At 41.6% G+C, this 18,312-nt stretch overlaps 3 protein-coding genes across 4 annotated transcripts; 2 read left to right on the top strand and 1 right to left on the bottom strand.

Moving 5' to 3' along the window:
* Window positions 1–1,709: 1,709 nt before the first annotated feature.
* On the top strand, window positions 1,710–4,869 carry commd4 (COMM domain containing 4). Its single transcript, XM_069686796.1, has 8 exons — window positions 1,710–1,747; window positions 2,035–2,106; window positions 2,206–2,271; window positions 2,421–2,460; window positions 3,306–3,425; window positions 4,070–4,150; window positions 4,254–4,430; window positions 4,529–4,869. The coding sequence occupies exons 1-8, from the start codon at window positions 1,745–1,747 to the stop codon at window positions 4,567–4,569; spliced, it is 600 nt and encodes a 199-aa protein (XP_069542897.1). The 5' UTR covers window positions 1,710–1,744; the 3' UTR covers window positions 4,570–4,869.
* Window positions 4,870–5,157: 288 nt separating this feature from the next.
* On the top strand, window positions 5,158–9,316 carry neil1 (nei-like DNA glycosylase 1). The gene is made up of 10 exons (XM_069686569.1): window positions 5,158–5,326; window positions 6,099–6,572; window positions 6,643–6,762; window positions 7,120–7,228; window positions 7,328–7,421; window positions 7,503–7,624; window positions 7,810–7,837; window positions 7,936–8,006; window positions 8,087–8,300; window positions 9,144–9,316. Exons 2-10 carry the CDS (start codon window positions 6,118–6,120, stop codon window positions 9,188–9,190), a joined length of 1,260 nt encoding a protein of 419 aa, XP_069542670.1. The 5' UTR covers window positions 5,158–5,326; window positions 6,099–6,117; the 3' UTR covers window positions 9,191–9,316.
* man2c1 (mannosidase, alpha, class 2C, member 1) lies at window positions 9,228–17,748 on the bottom strand. 2 transcript variants are annotated; one of them, XM_069686568.1, is made up of 26 exons: window positions 17,619–17,748; window positions 17,051–17,176; window positions 16,836–16,959; window positions 16,693–16,763; window positions 16,422–16,599; window positions 16,130–16,319; window positions 15,813–15,919; window positions 15,615–15,725; window positions 15,423–15,515; window positions 15,183–15,299; window positions 15,002–15,097; window positions 14,751–14,896; window positions 14,303–14,426; window positions 13,739–13,860; window positions 13,563–13,648; window positions 13,336–13,482; window positions 13,174–13,253; window positions 12,993–13,087; window positions 12,798–12,902; window positions 12,550–12,706; window positions 12,315–12,458; window positions 11,083–11,192; window positions 10,905–10,984; window positions 10,671–10,813; window positions 9,691–9,794; window positions 9,228–9,597 (listed from the first exon to the last, which is right to left on the bottom strand). In XM_069686568.1, exons 1-26 carry the CDS (start codon window positions 17,717–17,719, stop codon window positions 9,486–9,488), a joined length of 3,069 nt encoding a protein of 1,022 aa, XP_069542669.1. In that variant the 5' UTR covers window positions 17,720–17,748; the 3' UTR covers window positions 9,228–9,485. The 2 variants fall into 2 exon arrangements, with proteins under 2 accessions (XP_069542669.1, XP_069542668.1); XM_069686567.1 differs by having other exon boundaries at window positions 16,422–16,763.
* Window positions 17,749–18,312: the final 564 nt, after the last annotated feature.

Below are 18,312 nucleotides of genomic sequence, written 5' to 3'. Positions count from 1 at the left end.
GTTGGGCGTCGGACGGTTAGCGTTAATGTCACTTCTATGATGGAAACTATCGTCTGACCCTGAGCTTCTCTGTGACAGTCTGTGATAGCGACCGAAGTAACCTCCCGCCTAGACTCCTCCCTTAAACTGTTCAGTTCAGATCTCCAGCCAGCTTATTGTCGTCTGTAGTGCAGAATAGAATAAACGGAATGATGAATATAATTCAAAATATACAATTTAGAACCGACAAGTTAAGTGATCGGAGTTTAAATTATAGTAAAACTTCTGTGGTCTGTGATTAATATCTGCATAGTGTTTTGCGCATGCCTACATACAGCGAGTATATGCGCTTTTAAGCCAGCCAAAGTATGACGAATGCAACACCAGACAGAAGCACCGCGGGTAATATAACAGACTGCAAGATTATGATTAGTGTCGTTAAAAGATGATGTTACAAACCTACCCGAGTAAATGCTTTACATAGAACAAATATGGCGGCTAATAAGCGCATATGACAGAATAAACTTTAAAACTATGAAGACATGAGTGCTTCCACTGCATTAGGCTATTGTAGTTACAATTAAAGAAAAATAAACAATGTTGTATTAGGAGGGAGACACTATACAAAAATGCCTGATATGATGGATAAAGAAAATATGTTTTATATTTATTCATAACAAAAATATCTAAACAACATCTCCAACAGCCTTATTCATATCAGACCTGATTTCTCCCTTGATATAAAGAGGATACAGCTCAGTTGCAGTAATGTATGTTGGTCCTGTCTGCACATAAAGCCTACAGCATTACCTAAAGTGCTTTTTTAAAAGATATGGAACGAATGGAGCTTCCTGACTCGGAAACCAGAACCTTTTTTTTTGATCTGCTGTCTCATCTGATCCAACGTGTTTCCAATGGCATTGATGTTTTTACTTTCCACTGTACAAACATTTCCTCCAGATGATTTTCCAACAGATATATATAAACGTTGGCACAAAGTTACCGGTGCAACACACTTTTTTTCCTGTGCAAAGTTGTTCAAAGAAAAAATGTTTTTATCAGTCTCAAACTTGCCACGAATCAAACTAAAACAGGCATCATGAAAGCTAGATAAGAGTGCCAATAACCCTCCAAGCCACAAGCTATAAAGTACACTTTCAAGTTGTACACAGAACCTGTCTATATGCCAATCTTTCCTCTGTCATTATACAGAGGTATCCCAATCCTTCAACCTTCTACTGTCGTTTACCGCGTCATGATAATAAGCGGTTTTGTTTGGAAATATGACACTAAAAGCACACATCCATTACCAGGCTAAGAAATCAATGTTATTCAGCATACTATCTGATGTACAGCATACTATCCCTGTTAGTCTTCCTGTGAGCAAGTTGTTCACCAACACCCCCATAACAAACTAGATAAAGCATGTAGAAATCTTTAGTATTCAGCCCTGTTTTACCCCAAACACAAGTAATGTAATTTTTCTGCACCAGACTTCTAAACAGTATCAGTTAAGTCATATATGTTAGCAATGCTAACAAAAAAATGGGAAGATTCATGAAGTATTTAGGTGATAAAACGAAGCAAAAGTAGGCCTTTGTTTTTAAGCTGTTAAAAAAGGACAAATGGCACATTATGCCAGCATCAGGACCATCAAGTGTGCCGAAAAAATGGGGCCCGCCCCCTTCTCCATCGTCCAATCAGATGCGAGGACGGAGTACTTCCTGTTCAGATCTCAGTGCAACTGCTCAGCTGACCGACAGCCATGGTAAACACTCTTTATTATCGTCTTATTTAACCACAGTTTGCTTATTTAGGTGGCTATTTATTCAATGGACAATTTAGCCACATGTTGTATTAATGTCTTAAGTAATTATTTATACCAACACTATCTATGTTTAGTCCGGCTTTCTGGTAGCGAGCAGGCTAAGCTAGTTAGTAGCTTTTGATGATGGATAGCCAGTGAAGGCTTAATGCACACATTGCAAGGATTAAGGGTTAACTTCATGTTACAGCACAATAAACAATATATATGTGATGTCTTGTGTGTTGTAGCGGTTCCGTTTTTGTGGAGACTTGGACTGCCCCGATTGGGTACTTGCTGAAATTAGCACATTAGCGAAGATTGTGAGTAGCTATAAAAGGTCCAACACTTTAACATCACAAACATAACGTTGTTATATTGTTCGTCTAATACGTGTGTTTTCCGCCTCACTACTGCAACAGTCAAGTGTGAAAATGAAACTCCTCTGTGCTCAAGTGCTGAAGGATTTGCTGGGAGAGGGCATTGATGTAAGAGTTTAACTTATTTCAGAATCATATTATATCATATTATATTATATAGAAATACTGATTCTGATTCTGATTACTTCTACATCACTGTTATTGTCGTTATATATGCAACTTACTCCCACTGATCAGTGCTGTCCTCTCTTTTTCAGTATGACAAGGTCTCAAAGCTCACTGCAGATGCAAAGTTTGGTAAGTGCTTGTATTGGTTTATAATGATGAAGATATTGTATATATAATATTTTATTATTTTACTAAAGTTAAAGCAGCCACACCACTGTATTACAATATTCTATTACAAATAAAGTTTTACTTAAAAGTAAAGCATCTAGTAGTAGCAGAAAAATATATGTAGAAAGTATCAAAAGGAAAACTACTGGTCATGCAGGAAAACATTCCCCTGTAACTTCATTATGACTATATAATAGCAAACCAATAATGATTATTATTATGCTTTTGTTTTCAGGCAGCATTTAAATGTTTTAGCTGGCCAAGGGGAATCAACTTTAAATACTGTTTAGTTGAGATTAATTGCCTCTGCAGTGTAGTGGTGTATAGGTATAATGTAGGGATTATTAGGGATTATTGGCCGGGCCGATTATCGGCGCCGATATTCGGCATTTTGACACATATCGGCATTGGCCTTTTTTTTTTTTATCCGATGGCCGATAAGAGATCAATTTAAAACTGGGTTATTTTGGCTCTGATGCATACGCTTAAAGGCATTTAAACTAAGTTAAGTGTTGGAGTTTGTATTATTCAAAATTTTGACGCCAATATTTTCACTTTTACTGCAAATGAATATCGGCTTCAAATATCGGTTATCGGCCTCCTTGACTACTAATAATCGGTGTCGGTATCGGCCCTGAAAAAACCATATCGGTCTATCTCTAGTATAATGACACATAAAAATCCCACTTCTGCTGATGCTGCATTTAAATCAACCCAAATACTTACACACATGCCTATAAACCTGTCATTGCTGCATCATGTTTCTTTTTAATGACATGCATTCATGACATAAATCCCTGTTACAGAGAGCGGAGACATCAAAGCTAGTGTGGCAGTGCTCAGCTTCATTTTGTCCAGTGCAGCCAAGCATGATGTGGACAGTGAATCTCTGTCCAGTGAGCTGCAGCAGCTCGGCCTGCCTAAAGGTAAGTCCACTGTGGTTCCCCGTGTTTGGTATGAAAATGGCGCACTCACACATGCACGGACTCTTTCCATACTTCAATTTGCAAACTGGTTGTTGAAGCAGACCATAAGTGGAGGGACATCATCTGAATATTTTTTACTACTACTTGTAATGTTTCATTGCAGTGCTTACAAAGTATTTGAGAACTATATATTTGTACTGCGCCTTTTATGTCAAGTTGCTCAGAATATGAAGGACAAGGGCACAAAGGATGACTCATGGCATGAACGATTGCCGCATTTCCAAATATATAAAGGTCCCAATTCAAAACCTATTGTGTTATTATTGAAGCGTATAGCCTTGTATTATTGTCTATTATGTAACTAAAGTATGAAAAAACCCTGTGCTCAGCTGGCACTTAAGGGGACACAGCAAGTGAACAATGTACATTGGGAACAATGCTGCTAGATGGTGTGGGTGGAGTGGTGCATTGCGACTCTGGTGCTTTCATAGAATAAAAACCACAGTTGACTCTGCCAGGTTGAGATTATATTCTTTTTTTAAGATGTTGTATTGGTCAGTAAATGCTGTATTTATTTTGTAATACTTTTTTGAAACACTTCTAATAAGTTATACTGACTTAAGAAGACACATCTTTTCTTATAGAACACACAACAGGGCTCTGCAAATCATATGAAGACAAGCACTCTGCACTGCAAGACAAACTAAGAGAAACAAGCCTGAGATGTAAGTATTTCTGTCTGTCTTGCCTTTTTCAAAGAGGACAGCAAATATAATTGCTGACTGAACACTGACTGAGGGGTGCTGTCTGCTATGTAATGAATTTCAGTGGGGAGACTGGAGGCGGTCTCCTGGCGTGTGGACTATACTCTGAGCTCCAGTGAGCTGAGAGAGGTCAATGCACCAATGATTCAGCTTAAACTGCAGGCACAAGGCGCCGAGTCAGGCTCTGCAGAGACGACTGTCGTCTCTGTTTCTGCTGACAAGTTCAGAGTCTTACTTGCAGGTTAGTTCCGCATCTTGTCAAATCACAGTGCTATATTCTTCAGTTTCAAATAATTTTAATTTTATTTTGATTGTTTGTGTACTTGTTTGTTTCTGCAGAGCTCAAACAAGCCCAGGCTATGATGAACGCACTACAGTAAAGACCAACGAAAACAAGTGACCGGATAGGCTGCCAAAAGTGCCATACTTACATTTTGTACAGTGTTATACTTTGTATGAATTAAGTCATTTCAATGGTCATGTGAATGTCGCATTTCTTTTTCTTTTTCTTTTTTGCATTGAATTATATTAGGTTGTATTTTTCTACCAAATTAGTTAGTTGAAATGTTTCCTGGGTGATTTATCTCTGAAACAAGAATAATGAATGGACCATTTTTGTACAGTAATGTATATTAATTCACACATTTGTATCTGAATTATGTTAATTGTTTTCTGCTTTCATATGCTTAATAATAATTAAAATGAACGTGAAACACAATATTTGTATCCTGAAGCGCCTACATATCCCAGCAAGCCCTGGGCTGACTGTCAGCTCATGTTGTCTTTCTAGCTGCTGTCTATGTTTGTGTGCTTGCAAGAAAAACAGCGTTATATTTCGCTGTTTCCAAGAATTATTGAAGAACATTTCAAAACCAGCAACACAGGAAAAAGGAATACATGACAAAAGCGGATTGCTGAGCGAGCGTGGGAACCCGCAGATCTCGCGAGATTTGCGAGTGAATGAATGCCCCACGGTGATGTTACACAAGTTGTTCGGTAACATGCATGTTGTGAAAGAATTTAGTGTGTGGCATGCCATTCCTTTGCATCGTGGCAGCACTGCAGATAGTAAGGAGCCCAATAAAGTCCGTAGCAAGGGACTAGTTTATCAGCGGTGAGGTCTATTTCCTGGTTCGGGTAAGTTTAATTCGTCGCAGCTCAATGGGACTTTTACATTTTCAGTCCATCGTGTATTCAGTAGGTTACTGACCTCTTGGTTCCCCTTGCTATAACCTGTGCAATGTAATGTTAAGACTTGGTTACATGGTTCACAAAAATACACTCACTACACGTGTATGTGTGTGTAGGTGTAAGCTAGATGTCTCATTGTGTAGTCTGTGGCAGGATGTGTTATAATGTTGTCATGCTGGCGCTTTGATGCATCATGTGGTTTGGTGAGGTCTGGGTGTATGTGTTTTTTGGGGGGGCTATGCATGCTTTGTTTTGTGTCTGGGCTTGATATTTCAAAGACATAAGCCATAATAACGGAAAAACCTGTTGTCACCCTGAACAAAAATCCCCTTTTGAAAGAAATGAATCGTTGAAAAGTTGTATCATTTAATATTATGTTTATCCAATTAACTGCATGATTATAATTTACAGTTTCCTGATACAAGGGCCTAAATTCTGTGTCAAAGCAGTTTCACGTTTGTGGAATATCATTCCTGAATCTGAATTGTATTTTGTTTGTCTAAAAGTAGTCAAATGTAAGAATAGTAAGTGTTCAGATACTGGAATATGTTACTAAAATACCAACCATGTGAATGTTTTTAATTGTAGACTAACTCTTCCTAAGTTGCTAAAACAGAGTTACACATCCTCAGTGTCCTTGCATTGCCCTGGATGTTTGCTTGTTTTTTTGCACTGCAATCTTGGCTCAGCAACTTTATTTTCTGCATTTGCATCACAGTTTCATCTGTTCCAACAAAATGCCCGAGGGACCTGAGCTCCACCTAGCCAGCCTTTATGTGAACAGAATGTGTGAGGGAGTAGTGTTTGCTGGACCAGTCAGAAAATCTGAAGTCAGCAAGAGTCCTGATGTGCCCTTCACCTGTGAGGCCTATCGCATCACAGCCACTTCCAGAGGGAAGGAAGTGAAGCTCACACTGACACCCATGAAGAGTGATGAACCAAAAAAGAGAGTGAAGGAAGGACAGGCCGACCAGCCGATGGACATTGTCGTTCGCTTCGGGATGTCAGGTTTTTTCCGCTTTACCACAGAGGACGAGCTGCCCAAACATTCTCACCTGCGTTTTTATTCCAAAGAGACGCCCTGCAGAGTGCTGAGCTTTGTGGATGCACGCAGGTTTGGCGGCTGGCAGCCGGGCGGGACTTGGCAGCCTGACAGAGGGCCCTGCATCATGTTTGAATACAAAAGCTTCAGGTTAGTATTGTTCAGTGTCACCTGCTCAACTAAATCATCACCGTCAGACTGACCTTTTATTATTTTGCAGGGAGAATGTAGTGTCACGTCTGGCTGACCACGCCTTCGACAGACCCATCTGTGAAGCTCTGCTCAATCAGAAGTACTTCAACGGTATCGGGAACTACCTGAGGGCTGAAATCCTTTTCAGGTGACACTTATTCAAATGACTTTATACAGCATAGTCAGTTAAGGTTAAGGTATTGTAATGAGTTTAAGCAGAGACAAAGATAGATCAGAGCATCCATTGTCACTATTCCCGTATTTACTCCTTAAAAAGGAGGCAGCACATATTTCCTTCGGAGGTCATCAGGCGTCAGATAGACTACGCACAGTACCAGCATTGTTGAGTGTCAAGGTCTGTTTGATATCAAATGAAAGGCTTTCTTTCATGGCTAGGTTTCTCACTTCCCATTGGGAGGCACAATGATTCAGACTCACTTCAAAAACAATAGAGCCTTCTTGTTTTAGAAAAGAAAGCGTCTTGAGTCGTCTATCTTTTTTTTAGGTTGAACATCCCACCCTTTGTGCCCGCCAGGACCGTCCTGGAAGGCCTTGAGTCAGACGATTTATGTGAAAACAAGAAGCTTGTGAAAACTGAGAACACAGACAAAAAGGTGATAGAACCATGACATGCACATTATTTTGACTCCCCGGACTCTCAGCTGTAATCGCCGTTCATGGGTAACTTAACTTCTCTTTCATGTGTGCTGCAGGCCTCAGACAGAGCTAAACAGAAGAAGGTGAAAGGGGAAACGGGTGACCTGCTCAGACTGTGTCATACAGTACCGCTGGAGGTGGTGCATCTGGGTGGGTTTCCATGTAATCACCATGTGGTTAGGGATCATACCACACAGTAAAATTAAATGCTTCCTGTTTTTTGGTATTTAGGTGGAAAGGGCTACGATCCCGAGAAGCGAGACTACTCAGACTTTGAGGCTTGGCTGCAGTGTTATTACGTGGATGGAATGAAATCTATCCGGGACCACAATGGAAGAACTATGTGGTTCAAAGTGAGTTTAAAGAAAAGCCTATATTTTAAACGTACAGGATTTATCAGCTCAACGAGCAAGAGAGAGAGCAGCTGTTGTCGAGCTGAGTGATGAGTTCCTACGTGTTTTTGGAAGTTGTACTCATTGTACCTTGATCTTACCTCTGGCTTAAGGATTTGATACTAATACCTACTATTCAATTGTAGGGAGATCCAGGGCCCATGGTGCCGAAAGGTATGCAATACTTTGACTACATTAACTGAGCACATAATCTGATATTTATGAGAACACTCACTGCATCTGACCAAACTCATGTCCTTCTCACACAACAGATGTAAAGTCACCCAAGAAAAAAGGTAGAGCAAAGAAAGAAGATGACCATGATTATACAGCTAAGAAAAAGGTATAACCGGTGCCCCTTTTTTGTTTATCGAACACTACACTTTTAAGACGCAACTGTTAATACCAGTCTGATTTCATTAGGTTACCAAGAGTCGCTCTGGAAGCACATCTAAAAGAAAGGCTGTCAAACAGGAAACTGTAACAAAAACCCTGCAAAAAGAAAAGGATGTAGAGAAGGAAGCCGGATCCAAGAGAAGAAAGACTGAAAAGACCGGAGAAGTAAACACACCTCAGCATAAAAGGGCTTCAACTGCACGTAGGAGGAAGGGCAGCAGTGCAGAGCCAACAATTCCAGGTACTCTTGCAGTAGTCATAGGTGGTCTCTCAGAAGGAAACATTTTTTTCTACAAGGCCATGTTTTGATGGAAGCTCTGAGGCGCATGTGAGGAAAATAATTCCGGCGATTCATTTTCATTTTCATTTTCGTTTTCGTGATTTTTCGTTATCGTGACTTTGGAACAGGTGAAAAAAGGTTTTGCCAGAATTATATTTCTAACTTTCTTTAACTTTTTTATTAATCTGTAAAAAGGTGGGGAAGTTTTGCCATGTGAGAAAAAACTGAGCATCATCTTTTTTCAGTAGATAAGTAAGTCTCTGCAAGTGTTGCGAGTAAACAGTAATCTACTATGGCTGAACAAACAAAGAAAAGATCGATGACTACAGATACAACTTCAAAAATAAGTGAAAATTCAAAGAAAAAGAAACAAATTCGACGCTCAGATGAAGGCAAACAGTCTAAAAAGGAAAGCGACCGTCAGCGAGGAAAATCAAGAGTTATACAACCGTGACAAAGGGAGCCAACCGTGCACGTCTGGTTATCTAGGACGTATGTGCCCTCGATGTCTTTTTTTTGCCAGTAGGTGCACCAAAGAGCACGAAACTGAAATCTGAGATTATATCTAACTTCTCCTTTTACTCTAAACATTTAGTAAACACAGTACATTTTGTGTTAACTTTTTATTTAGTGTTGTGTTGACTTAGATTATCCTGGCAGAACTTGTATTTCTACTGATCTATTGTCATGGAGTGGTAGGGAGAACTAGACCACCAGATTTTTATCTCTTATGCCTCTCAGGGCTTCTGTACTTTTGAAAGAATTTTGAACCTTATTTGAATCTCCTAATTGTCCTTGTTGCAGGTGCACAGACTCGAAGTGGAAGAGTGACCAGACAGAGCAGCAGATAGAAACAAAAGGGAGAAACCACTACAGGGAACTGTTTTTACATTTTTATAAAATTTTTAATAAACATTTTTACAAAAGGTCTGCAAATGTTTTTTGATTTGATGCCAAGTAAAACGTTTTTAGTTATAATAAAAATATGAAAAAAAAAAACCTTCATTTGAAGTTTTTGAACCTGTCAAAAGATCAGCACTGGATGCTACATTTATTAGCTTTGATAAGTTTCCACCAATAGGACAAAAGTGCTGTATTAATAATTCAAATATAATTACCCTGGGTCTTGGTAAATTACCACTAAATTTACAAGATGAGGAGAAGTGACACAATTTGAAACGGATTAAAGTTGAGGGTGATTCCCTCTGACGTCATGTGTGCCGGCTGGGCGGAGTCTGGTCTCTCCAGCAGATCACAACTAAAAGTTGGGGGGAAAAAAAGTTTTGTTCTTAGAAGACAATGCCGCATTAAAGATGCCAGACAGAAATAAAAACTATAAAAAGATACTCACTGCCACGCTTCTCTGACTGGAAGGGAAGTGCAGAGAGTTGTAGTCACGCGACTTCCATGTGACTCATAGAGACGGACTACAAGTGCCCTCTTCCTGTCCTCGGCCTGTGGTAAATGGAGTATACTGCCATTAATGGGCTGAGTGGGTCAAAGGGCAACTTTCAACCTCAGTCCTATGATACTATTATGTGGCGCTAATGCCATTATGGTACAACAAAAATACAATTTCGCTCTGTGCCTTTGGAGGACATTATCCGCTTCTCTGGAAAACCTCCACCAGACTACGTAAAACGCGCCATCTAGCGGACACCGGGGAGCTCACTAAACTACACTTACTCAATCCAAGACGCCCGCCCCCTTTGATCGCCTGCAGCAAGTATTATAAGGGCTGTCAGAGTTTCCAGTGATCATGACGACAATTCCACCTTATGTGTGAGCAAACCTTGGCACACGGGCACACTTTGTCCACATGTCCGGAGCCGTTACGCAGGATGGGGACTATTATATGGATGGACTATATACGCTGCTGTTGCGCGCTCGTTTTTAAAACATACAGCTGCGTTACAGAGAGTAATACTAGTAAACACCTGTAGAATCTGGACTTTACGGTAAGCTGTTCAAAGATCTGCCCCCTCCTCTCCCGTCTCCTCGTCGATCTGTGCATGCAGTTGAGGTCCATCAGTGTGCGCGCAGCTGAGAGTGCAGCACCGCACAGCAGAGAGTGGAGCTGCAGACAGCTTCTCTCCACAGTCAGACACAAAACGAGAGAGAGGCGCAGTGCACACTGGGTGTTGTAGGAATGTAGAATGGGTGAAACCACAAGCTGCTTGTACAACTTTCTCCACAGCTATGGCGCCAATTTCAAATATTATTGCTTCTATCGATTGTAGAGAACCCCAGCTTTGACTGACAGTAGCTTTTTCCAGGGGTGAATTTGTCCTTTAAGTGAATATAGGTCAAGCTCTGTGTTTAATGGTTCACCTGTTTGATGGTCTCGAGGATCACTGCTGCAGAGCTGACGGAAAAGGCGCTCCAGGGCTCGGCGTCAAGAGGGCACTGTAGTGACCTCAAGGGGAAGTTGAGGTTGTAGGCGCTCTGGATGACGGAAGCATCTTGGAAGGATCCTTTTTTCAAACAGGTTATAATAGTACAAGTTCAGAGGTCAGACTCTTAAAGTTGAATGACATTTTATTCTGAAAAACAATTAAATGCTACCTGTGTGTGGCATGATTGCATAGGTAAAATGATGAGTCCCCATGTCAGCGTTGGCATCAGGGGCCTTCGGTGCTCTCAGTCTAAGACAAACACATTCACAGTTAGATGTTAGGACTACTTACATTAAAGTGAACTGTATTGTACTGTTTGTGTAGCAGTGAACAGCGTGGAGCCTCACAGGGACAGTGTCATGGTGTTCTTGTGGACTGAATAGCCGTATTTGCAGTCATTCAGTAGTGAAACCCCAAAGTTGTGCTCTGACAGATCGGCCCATTTGTGACCCCAAACCTGAGGACGAAAACAGCAAAGACAACACAAAGCATTTTACTTTCTTTATGACATCATCACTGATATCAGTTCTCCTACATTTTACATGTGCAGGGTATAAACAGGACGGTTGTAGGTGGTGGTTTCATTAAGACGAAATTACAGATAGTTTTAAGCTGCTTTTCCCCCCCACAGAAACTTTCCTCAGGGACTTCAGACTTTTGGAGGTACTTTGTGCTCTTCCACTGTAGGGACCAGCATCTACAAAAAAGTCCAAGGGACTTTATGTTACCTCACAAAAGTCCCTGCTCCAGGGACTGTACTTTCTGAAAGTACAGTGACTTGCAGCACTTAACATTTGTGCTTGACTGAGTACTTTCATCTGTCAGAAGACGTCATAGTCCTAGAGAAACAATCTTTTAGGGTGGGTTCACACAAGCCTTGTTTAGTCTGATTGAACCAAACCCTGGAGCGCTTGTCTCCTCGGTGAGGTTCATTTAGGTTGGTGTGAACGCCGGAAACAAACTCTGGTGCAGACCAAACAACCGGACCATGGTCCACTCGAAAAAAGACAGTTCTCGGCCCGTTTCCAAACGACCCACGGTCCGGTTTGATTCTGGTGTGAATATAAACTGAGTTAGCGTAGGACATGTTCAGTGAGAAACTGAAGGAGACTGAAACTGAATAATGTGTGGAACAATGTCGGTTTAAGTAAAAAGAAACCTGAGGCTGTGCTCTCTCTCTCTGTTTACTGCAGGGAGTTTCCCATATGGAAATTCTGAACAATCAGAAAGCAGTTTCCTCGTACATGAAAACTTTTGGTCCGTTGGTAAAAGCTGCCGTGTGACAACAAACCAAACTTGAGGCAAAATGCAGCATTGTAATAATTTAGTCTTTTCGGACGAAACAAACTTTTGGTGTGAATGCGACCTAAGTTTCACTATGTACTTGTATATGGTTGAAATGACAAAGAAAACTTGACTTCACTTTCACGTATGCAGCAGATGAATTCCCCTGATATTCACAGGCCTTTAGATCGCTGTGTTAACAGTGGGCTGGAGAAACCCTTTAGTCCCCTGTGAAATAGCCCTTAGAACTCAACTCCTGGGAACTTTTGGTGGTGTTCATTCGATGGTGTCTTACCTCAAATCTGGCCCAGTCCCATGACGTGTTCCTGTGTGTGGGTCTCTGCAGATGACCAAACTGGATCTCGTAGGTGGCGTTGGGGCTGTGTACCCGCACGGGGAATTCCACCTTAAGAAACTTGTGTGACTCTGCCCATTTCACCTTAAAAACAAGGGGGATACAACACAAGGTGTTACCCTCTGGTGGTGAATCATTGGTAAGCTGCTGGATAAGTGATTCTGCAGATAAGTACCTCTGTGTTGAACTTGATGTACGGACACATGGCGTCCATGACGATCTCCTGTGTGATGGTGCTCTTATCGCTGATCCTGAGGGTGACGCTGACTCTGCCTCGGAGCCGGTCTGAGGACGCCACATGAACAGGCTCCACCACCTCCAGCACTGGCTTCCTATGGGGTCAGTTCAGCAGAGTCAACACCTGCACATAATGTTATGTGTATTGATAGATAAATAGATAGATGTAACAGTAATGACAGACACCTTGTCTGCAGGTGGTAGTCCATTACATCCCAAGCATCCCAGTACAGAGGGACATCATCAAACATGACAAACTGGTTCCCATGGCATCCATCAGAAATGGCTTCTCTGAAACCAACAGGGTGGTGATGCTGATGTTAAAGCATTAATGTGGATGCTGTAGAAGATAACACAGGTGGCCACGTGTTCTTACAGTACCTGTTTGCATTGATCAAACACAATGACGCCAAGGTGCCATCTTTGTTTATGACAACCTGTAAAATCCCGTTCTCCATGACGACAGTGCCGTCACCCTGTGTGATTACACAACGTCTCGATTAGCCAAATTAAATTACATCATGGCTAAATGAATTAAATGCACTCCAGATATCATACACACTTGCTCAGTGACAGAGACTGGAAACACCGGCTGTGTGTCTTTGGCAGGAGACACACCGATGCTGGGAACTTTCACCAGAGCTACCACAGAGGAAGAGATACCAGAGTCAGATGTGTTGTTGTAGCTTAGAAGGAAAATATATGTGGTAAATATCAAACATACCCAGACCGGGTTTACCAGCGCCATCTTGGATCTGGATGACCTCCTGGCGCTCCCATGGCAGAGAGTTGAACACACCAGTGGAGCTTCCTTTTGACCCCAGGACTCCACAGGCTTCATGCAGCAGTGAAGCACCATCACTTCGGATATCTATAATATGATTGCATGCTTTGTATTTTGCAAAACAACAGATCAATATGACTCTAATGGACAGCTACTTGAAACTGTACCTTCATAATACCTGAGTGCATCCTCCACAACCAGCTCTATACAGCTGCCAGGAATCACATCGTGGAACTGGTTTAGGAGAAGCAGCCTGGAGGGAAAAATCGAAAACAGAAACCATTTTCAGTCTGTAACAATAGGAGGGATATTTATTTATTCATTCTCATCTTGAAACTATGACCTCCAGAGCTCCCGCAGTTTTTCCATAGGATACTGAAATGTTCTGTCCCGCCACAGCGCGAGGCTGCTGGCTATCTCAACGTCATGAAGCAGCGTCTCACAATGGCGGTTTCCACGTTTTATCTGGAAACAATAAAGCAACAATCACTACCAACACTTTCAATTTCACTTCACTTCAATCCCTAATTCATCTGCACTGGTTTTCACACTTTGCAATATCTGTTTCTTGCACAAGAATGACCCTTGCATCTTATTTGTGCTTATTTGTTGTGTTTTGTGCGACTTATTATTTCATAGGGCATTATTGGTAAATGTTCCTACTTCCTGCTTATAAATGTATTAATTATATGTAAAATAAAGATTGGGAATTTTGCATGTAAATAATCCTGCAAAGTGAAGCTGAGTTTCATGCTGCACAACCAGAGCCTGTTTACAACTCTAAAACATGTACAAACTATATCATGCATGCTCATGTTATATCTCCTTTGTGTACTTCTTTCATTCTCTCAGAGATCAGGTTTGATTGCCTCCAATAATGAGCGCTCCGAACAGATTTTTATTCTACCTGCGCCTCTGTGGTGTAGGTGCCGTTGTGCAGCTCTAGAAAAAGCTCTCCGGTCCAGGTGCAGAGCAGAGCTGAGTCAGCTTGAAGCTGAGAGAAAAGCTTGTCGGGACTGGACGTCTGAACCCTGGGAAACAGGAAATAGAGATGGAAGTGTCCACTGACGTTACGCCTGTTATTCATTCAGACTTACATGTGGCTCTTTTGACCATCAATGTAAAATGACATCAGCAGACATCACTCATATCCTTTTACTATGAAACAAGCCTGGAGGAGACTACTGCCTACATGCTGACACACCCCATGAAGCCGTATTAAATCCCACACCACAGGAAAAGTGACCACCATGAGTAAGGTTTGGGTTGGACGTGTTTCTGCCTTTGTTTTGGCTTGGCTGCTGTTTCTGACGGGTGCTGGGTTACGTGTGTGTGTGTGTGGGACAGGAACTGACTTGGGAAGTCCATCTGTGTCCTGGACCCGGTGCAGTCTGTCCAGCATGAGCTGTGTAGGCCCGCCCCCACCATCGCCAAAACCAAACAGCACTGCACTGTGGTTGGCCCTGCCTTTGTCTTTATTGTTCTTCACAGTTTTCACCAGCTGTGGACACAGGCAACCCAGATTAATGCAAACTTGGTGAGGATTGTAAATATTTCTCTTACGCAGATTCAATATTACGATGCGTGCACTAAAAACCAAACTCACGTCTTCAACCTTGCCCTTCATTTCGTAGGAATTTCCTGGTGGGAAGTGAGTTAAAACCTTGGAGCCGTCCAGACCTTCCCAGTAGAACGTGTTGTGCTTTTGGAAAGAGAAAGAAAAACTGAAAATCAACACTCTTTAAACAAGTTATTTATTTTATCAACTCCAAAGGGACTTTACTCACAGGAAAGTTGTTGACCAGGTTCCAGCTGAGCTTCTGTGTCAAGAAATTGGAAATGCCACTCCTCTGCATTATTTGAGGAAGCTGGGCTGAGTAGCCAAACGTATCTGGAAGCCAGAACTGAAGAGATCAAAGAAACACTCCTTATACAACAAATTGGAGAGGAATATGATGCCACAAATGTACAGCAGCAGACATCAGGTAGTCACACAGGTTGTGAAAACATGTTTTACAAATCCCTACCTCTTTGCAAATCATCCCAAACTCGTGGTTAAAGAAACGCTGGCCCTCCAGGAACTGCCGCACCATGGACTCACCTGAGGGCAGATTACCATCCTGACAGGCACACATGTAAAAGCACATTTACTTAGTCTAATCATGCAGTTGGTACAATTAGAGCATTGAATTATGATGCATTTGCAGGATAAGGCTCACCATTTCCACCCACGTTCCTCCGACTGGAAGGAACTGGCCTCTCTTGACGTAACGCTGAATCTGGGAGAACAGTCCTGGGTACCAGCTCTTCACCCACTGGAACTGCTGGGCCTGGACAACAAGGGCAAAATTGAAGAGGACTGCTCAGATTTGTCAGATCTGTATGGCTGACACAGAACTGTGTTAAATGGGAATTACCTGAGAGCAAGTAAAAACAAAGTCAGGGTTCTTCTCCATCAGACGGATCACTGTCACCCAGCTTCGGCCACATTTGCGGATGGTCTCTTCATAGGGCCACAGCCAAGCTGCAGACAGAGACATAAATATCATCATGCATTTTACAAAAATAGAGATATTACAAGATTTTATGTGCATATTCTATTAGTTCTGTACTTCTTAATTAGGGCAGAATATCGTTTAAATCATTTTGTTGCTATACAAATATAGAAATGATTTCCATAGTTTGACTCACTTTTGGATTGATCTCTTTTCAACAATAAAAATGTAATATATACCCGAGTCTATGTGGCAGTGACCCATGGCATGAGCCGTGTGCTGGCTTTCTCCGTTCCTCTGGCTGAAGAAGTTGTGAGCCAGGCTGCGTGCTTTGGAGAAGGAGCCGGGATCAGAGGTGTCGCAGAGATTCACCATCTCATTGACAGTGAAGAGCGCCTGGTAGCCTCGTTGCTCTCCCTCTCCCAGCTCCTGTGAAGGAAAAGAAAAGTGACAGGGGAGGTTAACGTACTCATTAAACTTTGTTTTTAAGTTATGCAGTTTAACATCATGTACTTTTTTGCGTCACTGTACCTTTATGATGTCAATCAGCATCTCAAAGTCAGTCAGCAGCTCCCGTACATCCCGGTTAAAAACCACCAGCTCAGCCTTCTGTACAGAGAACTTCCTGTTTGGATCTGGTGCTGCAATCATGGACCCCTGACCAGCTCCAAAAAGCCCATTACAGGCCATCTCTACATAAAGTGTGACACTAAAGAACAAGAGAAAATAGGATCCGTGAAATTGAGAGGGCGACAAGTTCAAGTTGGTTACAGAAGCAGCCATTAAGTTGTATTTAACAGACCTGTGTGGCTCATTGTCTTTCAAACAGTCAGACAGGATGTAACTCGTCTTTTCTCCCTCTTTAGTCAGGCCCTATGAGAGACATAAGATATGATTTCTGCTCTTTTATCTAGTCTGACTTGCATTAAACTGCTGCTACTGTACCTGAACTGGCTGATCATCTCTCCAAACCATTGCCTCTCCATCACTCTCCCACAGAAGATGAACCTCTTTCCCTCTCCATGACTCGGGGATTTTCAGGGTAACCTTAAACCAGCAGGTCCACCACCTTCAACAAGCATCAAAAAGCTTGAGTTGTTGCCAAGATTTAAGAGTAACAAAAGATCAGAGGGCAATAAAAATCTGACAATATTACTTACGTGGGTCCAAAGGTATCACCCACTTTATGAGGTGCAAAGGTCTGCTGGGATGCTTCAGTGAAAGTGATCCGCTTAGAGGACAAGAAGGAGGCGATGGACTCCAGCGGGCATGAGTCTCCATAGAGTCTGCAGAGGGGAAATTATGATGAAAATCAAGTCAAACTCATTATTATAACCCAGAATCTGTAGTCACAGTCTCAGTTTGCCTGGTGGGGTACAGCTATAGGCTACAGACTTAAGCCCTAAATTCAGATAAGGGAAAAGTTAAGGCCCAAACACATTCACATTGTTTATGATGTTCTGAACAGATGTAATTTATGTGCTGTTTTAAATTACATACAAAAAACAAACATGAAGTGGACCTTTATTTAGAGACCAAGCTCTAAATGCATAAAGTATAAAGAGGTCTGTAATATTGGGTACGATTCCTTTTTAATAAACACTTTAAAACAGACTGGTATCTAACAAGAAATGAGCATTCAGTGTAAATCACGTCACAGACAGCAACAGCACGTCACCATTCAAGTAATTCAGTCACACAGTGCAGTGTGCACTTAAGACGTCTTACCGTCCTCTAAGGTTGCAGTCGGTGAAATAAATATCAGAGATGAATTTCTCTGCTCTTTCGAGTAGAGTGCGCCTGTTTTTCAGCACAGGCTGATGATACATGACGAAAACTTCACACAAATACCTGCAGGTTCCCACAACAACGACAACTCAAATCACGGAAGCTAAACCTGGAAGACCCGGAAGTAAAAGTATGTTGTTGCACTTAAATTAATTAGCCGTTAGAGGGCGGTCGAGCTCAACACCTCGCCACAGCGAAAGGGTTTACTTTCAGGCTTCAGGAAGGGCAAGTGTACTGTGTGATGTATCAAAAACGTGTACTGTGTCATTACTGGGCATATTTTACCTTTTAACGGGTCAAACTGGTGAAATTATGTCAAGCAGCCTCAATGTTTTGTGAAGTATTCAAGGTAAAAATAGGTCTTTTAGGTCAAAATATGACTTGAAATATGACACAAAACTTGCCTGGGACAGTTATAAATGTAATAATAATGACAGTTAGCTTAAAAACACAAACATATTTTATTTTCAATTCAGAGACATCAGTAATTTACACTTTCTATACACAAAAGTAACAGCTAAAACACCTAGCTAATATATTACAAAACAATGATCTACTGTTTAACACATTAAATGGCACATATTTTTTTTAAAGTATGGCAACAGCACAACAAGGCCACAAGCAGTGCTGACAT

Source organism: Semicossyphus pulcher, unplaced genomic scaffold (genome assembly GCF_022749685.1).
Source record: "Semicossyphus pulcher isolate SPU_LCO1_2020_fin unplaced genomic scaffold, fSemPul1.0.p SCAF_8, whole genome shotgun sequence".
NCBI lineage: Eukaryota > Metazoa > Chordata > Actinopteri > Labriformes > Labridae > Semicossyphus > Semicossyphus pulcher.
Note: the sequence above shows the minus strand (reverse complement) of the source record. Positions and strands in the feature narration are given on the sequence as shown.